Source organism: Nansenia antarctica (assembly GCF_963989245.1).
Source record: "Nansenia antarctica genome assembly, chromosome: 12".
In the NCBI taxonomy this organism is placed as follows: domain Eukaryota; kingdom Metazoa; phylum Chordata; class Actinopteri; order Argentiniformes; family Microstomatidae; genus Nansenia; species Nansenia antarctica.
In genome coordinates, this window is record NC_137682.1 from 404,762 (window position 1) to 412,708 (window position 7,947).

General features: G+C 50.0%; 1 protein-coding gene across 1 annotated transcript in view; it reads left to right on the top strand.

Annotated features, from left to right (window-relative positions):
- The window catches only part of gpr185b (G protein-coupled receptor 185 b), a gene marked incomplete at both ends in the record, with an annotated part of 22,990 nt that extends 15,226 nt beyond the window's left edge, over positions 1-7,764 (top strand). The window contains 2 exons of the mRNA XM_080543102.1: positions 4,943-5,071; positions 6,749-7,764. Coding sequence (XP_080399228.1) covers positions 4,943-5,071; positions 6,749-7,764 — 1,145 coding nt within the window. The remainder of the gene's footprint in view (positions 1-4,942; positions 5,072-6,748) is intronic.
- Between the last annotated feature and the right edge of the window lie 183 nt (positions 7,765-7,947).

The window sequence follows — 7,947 nt, forward strand, 5'->3', positions numbered from 1 at the left end:
TTCATGACAAGCGCTTTGAGTTGCATTCAATGTACGAAAGGCGCTATATAAATAAAGCTTTACTTACTTACTTACTTACAAGCATAACAAACAAAAAAATCGCTATTATGCCTGTGTCTAGCAGCTAGTAGCTGTGTGTCTAATTTTAGCTGTCTAATGTTTTAAGGCTGAGTTGTGCTTGACAGTCTCACATTTTGACATATTTCCACGTTGCATTTCTCCCTTTGATGGCATATGAAGTTCAGCCGCGAAGTTGTTTCACTGTTGTCCTGTATCAGAGCAGAACGGCAGGGTAGGAGCACGGGTTGCTACTCTACAGAACACTCAGAGCTCTGTTTCCAGCCAGCGCAAAATGGACGCCAGTCCAAACTCAGGCATGTTGGTGATTTGTGCCAGGGGGTCACAGTGAAAACACCACTGCACTACAGTACCGTCTCCTCTGGCCTCACATGGGGGGAGTACTGTCTCCTCTGGCCTCACATGGGGGGAGTACTGTCTCCTCTGGCCTCACATGGGGGGAGTACTGTCTCCTCTGGCCTCACATGGGGGGAGTACTGTCTGTCTCCTCTGTCCTCACATGGGGGGGGTAGCGCTAAATAGACGCATGACCGTCATGACCATAAGCAGGTGAGGTGCCATCATTTGCACTCATATTTATATACTATATATACTATGAAGCACTCATATTTCATATTTCATATTTCAGACACTAAGGACCACCGCCAGCGCTCCCGGTTGCGACTGCATTTATGCTACCATGGTAACCAGGGTATATTTACACCTTTATGCTACCATGGTAACCAGGGTATATTTACACCTTTATGCTACCATGGTAACCAGGGTATATTAACACCTTTATGCTACCATGGTAACCAGGGTATATTTACACCTTTATGCTACCATGGTAACCAGGGTATATTTACACCTTTATGCTACCATGGTAACCAGGGTATATTTACACCTTTATGCTACCATGGTAACCAGGGTATATTTACACCCTTTATGCTACCATGGTAACCAGGGTATATTTACACCTTTACGCTACCATGGTAACCATGGTATATTTACACCTTTATGCTACCATGGTAACCATGGTATATTTACACCTGTAACACACAGCCCCTTCAGTAGGTCAGGCAGCAGCCAGCAGAGGAGCAGCAACGCTGTCTGGGTTTCAGCACCGGACAGCTCCACATGCTGCTCTCTGCTCTCTGCTCTGCCCACTCTGCTCTCTGCTCTCTGCTCTCTGCTTCTCTGCTCTCTGCTCTCTGCTCTCTGCTCTCTGCTCTCTGCTCTCTGCTCTCTGCTCTCTGCTCTCTGCTCTCTGCTCTCTGCTCTCTCTGCTCTCTGCTCTCTGCTCTCTAGCTCTCTACTCTCTGCTCTCTACTCTCTGCTCTCTGCTCTCTGCCCTCTGCTCTCTGCTCTCTGCTCTCCCCACTCTGCCTCCTCAGCCTAACAGGGGGATGAGAGGGAGCCCACCGCCAACACCACACAAACACAACACAAACAACACACAACACAAAGACAACACTAAAGTCTGAAGAAATATTTTTGGTCGTTGTACTTTTGTCTTACACTCTCTCTCTTTCTCTCTCTTTCTCTGGGCAGCAAACGACAGGCCTCTTGTCGAGCTGTCTGTCACTTGAGTGATATGGCAGCAATGACGAGCGTTGCCTATGCGTGTGTGTTGTGTGTGCGTGTGTGTGTGTGTGTGTGTGTGTGGCGTGTGTGTGTGCGTGTGTGTGTGTGTGTCTGTGCGTGTGTGTGTGTGTGTGTTCCATCCATGTCATCAGTCTGTCTCTGGTATTTACATATCAGATATTCTCGCCCCACCCTTCCCCCTCTCCCCCCCCTCTGTCCCCCTCCCTGTTTCTCTCTCTCAACTCATCAGCATCATCAATTCAATCTGTGGCTTCCAAGCTTAAGTACTACTTAATTTCTCCCCATAAACCACCCGCAAAGACCTGAGAAAAAAACAATCGCAAAATCAATGTTTGCAGGTCGATCTGCGTGTGAAGGAATACATTTTCTCGATTAAGAACTTTGCTGGTCCAGGAGAGGAATGGGCTCTGGGATTTTCCAATAAAGATTAAAGTGCTACTTTGAGCTATACGAAGCTTTCTGAGAAACTCACCCCAGATCTCCGTATCTCTCCCTCCCTTCCCCATCCCTTTCTCTTTAGTGCAAACCAACATCATCAATAGCTTCTGATAACCCCCCCCCCCTTCTCTCCTCCTTCCCCCTCATCCTCTCCCTCCTCCCCCTCCTTCTCTCCCTCCTCCCCTCATCCTCTCCCTCCTCCCTCCTCCCCCCTCCCCCCTCCTCCCTCCTCCCCCTCCTTCTCTCCCTCCTCCTCCTCATCCTCTCCCTCTCCCCCCCCCCTCCTCTCCTCCTCCCCCTCATCCTCTCCCTCTCCCTAAATCGTTCCCAATCTAAGCGCAGCGGGGGTAATTTCACAGTCGATACTCATCATCATAATTAGCAGGTCAATTAGGCCTCCTTCCCCTAGCTTAGCATAGCTAGCCACAGGGCTACATTAGCAAGCTAGCCACAGGGCTACATGAGATAAATAACTCTTCTGCTGCCTCCCTTCAGTGATAGTGAGTGAAGCTGATAGGCTAATAGACGCTCAATGGTGATGAGGAGGTCTGAGTGAACATTACTCTCAGGGAATGGCAGGCAGGTGTTTCGCCTGGTGTAAGATCCAAACACAGACAGGTGTGTGCATTACACATACCTGTATGCCTACTCATTCAGGTTTTTATATCATCATTTATCATCAATTTTATATCATCATATACTTTTATATCTTCACTCTTTCAGTCATTCTCGCACGCATGCACGCACACACACACACACACACAAATATGCCACACACAGACACACACACACACACACACACACACACACACACAGTATCCACATCTGCTGACGGCTGGGTTCCTTGCGTTGGCTCCAGTCAGCAGTACTAGCCTGAGGAGGAAGTGAATTTGGTAATAGTACTTTTGGCCGGAGATCACAGCTTTCAGCTCCACTCTGGTTATGGTGACATTTTATCAAAGACAGCAGCATTCTCTGGCTGAGGATAGAAAGCTGTTCTGACCCCCCCACACCCCAACCCCCTCCTCTCTCTCTCTCTCTCATTCTATGGCTTGCTCTCTCTCTCTCTCCTCTCTCTTACTGTCTTCACCGAGACAGACACATACACACTCTTTCTCTCCCTCTCTCTGTAGCACATTGTGGCTGGGTGGCTGGGTTGGGTGTGAGGGGCGATGATGATGTCAGAGCAGAGGAAGAGGAAGAGGAAGAGGAAGAGAAAGAGGAAGAGGAAGAGGAAGGCATCACAAAGCCTCAAAGAAATAATCATCTTTGTCTGGTGATCATAGAGAATCTTCTAGTGGTTCTCTAATACCATGGAATGGATCTTTGTCTCTTTATACAAACACCATAAAAATACACTCCAGTAAGACCTCACTAACTTCAACATATTATTCCAACATATTCCGCATCAAGGGCCAATACAGTTATAGAGGGAGAAAGAGAGAGAGAGAGAGAGAGAGAACGAGAGACAGAGAGAGAGAGAGGGAGAGAGAGACAGAGAGAGAGAGAGAGAGAGAGAGAGAGAGACAGACAGAGACAGAGAGAGAGAGAGAGAGAGAGAGAGAATATGCTGGAGACAGGAGGAGGAGAGGGAGAGGGGGATGACAGAGCGCGTGGGCCGGCCGGGGAGTTTCCTGCACAAAAAGGTGTAATGATGTAATCGAGCTGGAGCCGTGAGGAGAAATACAAAGCGAACCTGCGTGTGTGTTACCCTCCTCTCCTTCTCCGCCCTCTGCCTCTCCAAACCCCCGGTGCACGTCCACCGTTAGCGATAGCAGCGGCGTCATTAACCACCAGCTGATTCAGCGAGTTGGCAGCAGAATCAATTACGCCAGTGGCACAGGACTGCGGTGAGTAAAAGGATAAGGTGTCAGTGACGTCACAGCTCGCGGGTCGTGCAGGACAGGTGTACACGCACACTCACAACCAGCCTAGAGTGGATCATGTCTATCATGTCTGTTAGCCCAGCCTAATACAATGTGTTAATATGAGTCATTTAGCAGGTCGAAGCTCTATACGTAGGCCTGTCAACTGTCTGTCACAGTCATCATGAGTCAAACGTTTAACACTTTGGGGATATGGAATAATGTGCCTGTAAGCAGCAGTCACGATATAGAGTTAAGGGACGAAAACAATATTGGTTAGTTAGTTGTTTGGTTGGTTCTGTCATATACGGTATAAACACTGGACACTGGGAGACTGACGAAGACACGTGAAGCAGTGTGGGCGGTTGTGTGTGTGTGTGTGGGTGTGTGGGTGTGGGTGTGTGTGTGTGTGGCATATTTGTGTGTGTGTGTGTGTGTGTGGCATATTTGTGTGTGTGTGTGTGTGTGTGTGTGTGCATGCGTGCGAGAATGACTGAAAGATTGAAGATATAAAAGTATATGATTATGTATAAAATAATATAAAATTATGATAAATGATGATGATGTGTGTGTGTGTGTGTGTGTGGCATATTTGTGTGTGTGTGTGTGTGTGTGTGTGTGCGTGCATGCGTGCGAGAATGACTGAAAGATTGAAGATATAAAAGTATATGATGATATATAAAATAATATAAAATTATGATAAATGATGATGATGTGTGTGTGTGTGTGTGTGTGTGTGTGTGTGTGTGTGTGTGTGTGTGTGTGTGTGTGTGTGTGTGTGTGTGTGTGTGTGTGTGTGTGTGGGCGGTTGTGCGTGTGTGTGAGAGGGGGGGGGGGTCTATTGTTTGATACCGTTTACCCTCCCGTGCCCGCGCCACTGATCTCTGAAGTCGTGTTGTTTAGAAACATAATTAATTATTAATATTCTGCTCAGTGATTCACATCATGACTGTAGTGACTGAGACCTCTGACGTCAGACGGGGAGAATCATGAGCGCGTCCAATCAGGGGAGAGGATATCAGGCGTCCAATCAGAGGAGAGGATATCAGGCGTCCAATCAGAGGAGAGGATATCAGGCGAGCCAGGAGAACTGCCGACAGTGTGCCGTGAGAACCGAGGAATAGCGCGCGCTGCTCAAGGACTCTATCAGACCCAACGAGAATAATAATATCAATTATTGTCATTTATTTTTATTTTTTATTTTTTTTGGTACCCAGAGGCGTAAACGAATACAAAGAAAAAGACAAGGAACTGGTAATCTCTCTCTCTCTCTCCCTCCCTGTCTCTCTCTCTCTCTCTCTCTCTCTCTCTCTCTCTCTCTCTCTCTCTCTCTCTCTCTCTCTCTCTCTCTCTCTCTCTCTCTCTCTCTCTCTCTCTCTCTATCTCTGGCGTGGTCTCTCTCTCTCCCCCCCTCTCACTCTCTCCCCCCCCACTCTCTCACGCTAAAACCATGCATGTTGAATGGCACGAGGGTTATCTGTCTATTATCATCTGTTCATCTGAGACAGACATGCACATAGCCTGCATGGTGCTGGGGTGTTAAAGATGCTTAATGTTGACAGATTATTAGGACATACTGTCTGTCAATAGAAAGTGGCTTGCGGGTTTGGTGACCTTCCCACTCGTTTGCAGCAGTCATTGATGGAGAGCGTCTGTATGTGTGCGTGTGTGTGTATGTGTGTGTGCGTCTGTGTGTATGTGTGCGTGCGTGTGTGTGCGTACGCGCGCGCTTGTCCGTGCGTGTTGGACCAGAGAGGAGGAGGGTATATTTTGTGAATGGAGCTGCTCTGCTTTGGCGCGCTGGCTGAGCTAAAATTAGCTCCGTTATTTCTGTCTGCGTGTGACGTCAACCAGAACCAGAACCAGAATCAGAACCAGAACGATCAGACGGGTTCTAAGGGGTTCTAAGCGCACAGGCACGCGCCTCCTTCCACGGGACATCACGTTTGGGTTGAGAAACATCATATTTCATATTTAGACATTCTTCTAAAAATAGATTCTACTGATGGCGCGACGCCTCTAGCCAAGCGGCTCTCCTGTTGTGACATAATATGGGTAAGAGGCAGAGATGCTTGTTCTATCTGGAGATGTGGTATATAATATAATATAATATATTCTGTTATTCTGATATTTACGCGTTCATAATGTACCATCAGATTATTTACGTTGCATTCCTTTGAAACAAAAGGAACTCGGAATCAGGCTGAAGAATGCAGTAGTATTGATAATGTCAAAGTCAAAGTCAATGCATTGTAAACAAAGCAGCTGTATGCATGGGTCACAGCCCTCTATTGTGTTGTTAGCAAATGTTCTGTCAGTGTGGCATGTGGGAGGTTGTGACGTTAGTTGGGTCAGGTGCTTTTTCGTTGTGTCCTATGTTTAGGCCTATGCAATATAGGTGGATGGATGGATGGATGGATGGATGGATGGATGGATGGATGGATGGATGGATGGATGGATGGATGGATCAACGGATGCTCTCTTTATATGACAAAATGCTTTAGTGACTTATTGCATTCTTCTTGTAGTGATGGGCGCCACTAACATGCATGGCTTTCTCTCCTTTTTCCCCTGATCCATCTGTTTTCATCTCCCCTCCTCCCTCTCTCCCACTACTCCTTCTATACTCCTTCTACACCCCTTCATCACCCATCACGTTCCCCCTCTTCCCCTAACCCACCTCTTTCTCTTTCACGTTCTCTCAACCCCTCTTCTCTCTTCATCCTCTCTTCATCTTCCTCTCCTCCTCCCCCTCTTCCCTCACCCCCCCCCCTGTCCTCCAGCTATGATTCACTCCCTGGCCTCAGCCATGAGCAGTGACAGTCAGAACGCCTCGGCCTTCGACCTCGCGGCTCCCTGGGACTTCCGCGACGACAGGAACTCCTCCTCCCCGGTGCGGACCTCCACGTCAGACCTGCTCGCTCGGCAGGACGTCAGCCCCTGGGACGTCGCGCTGTGCGTCACGGGCACGCTCATCGCCTGCGAGAACGCCCTGGTGATCGCCGTGCTGTTCTACACCCCGATGCTGCGCCAGCCCATGTTCATCCTGATCGGCTCCCTGGCGATCGCGGACCTCCTGGCCGGCCTGGGGCTCATCCTGAACTTCGTCTTCACCTACCTGGTCGACAACGAGGTCGTGACGCTGCTGTCGGCGGGACTCCTCATCGCCGCCTTCTCCGCCTCCATCCTCAACATCCTGGCCATCACGGTGGACCGCTACCTGTCGCTCTGCAACGCCCTGACCTACCACAGCGAGAGGACGGTGATGTTCACCTACGTGACTGTGGCGCTGATCTGGGTCGGGTGTCTGACGCTGGGGGTCCTACCGGCGCTGGGGTGGAACTGTCTGGGGGAGGAGGAGGCCGCGTGCAGCGTGTGCCGGCCCGTCGCCAAGAGCAACGCCGTGGCGCTGGCCGTGGCCTTCCTGCTGGTCTTGGCCCTCATGATGCAGCTCTACCTGCAGATCTGCAGGATCGCCTTCAGGCACGCCCAGCAGATCGCCGTGCAGCACCAGTTCCTGGCCGTCTCCACCACCAAGGGCGTGTCGACCCTCTCCGTCATCCTCTGCGCGTTCGCCGTCTGCTGGTTGCCGTTCGCCATGTACTCCATCGTGGCGGACTCCAGCTACCCGCTGATCTACACGTACGCCACCGCGCTTCCCGCCGCCTGCAGCTCCGTGATCAACCCCGTCATCTACGCGTTCCGTAACCCCGACATCCAGAAGTCCCTGTGGCTGGCGTGTTGCGGCTGCGTGCCGTCCAACCTCTCCCGGAGGCCCCGGACCTCCAGCGATGTGTAGGGGGGTATAGATGACATCAGAGCAAGGAGTGGTGACCTCCGCCCCCCCCAAGATCAGTGTTGGGGGACACAGGTCACAGGGGATCATACACAGTTAAGGAGAGAGAGGCAGTAGAACTGTCTTAGAGAGGCGCAGTGGAGAGATGTGTTGGCCTATGATTGTGGCGGGCGGTGTTGACATGAT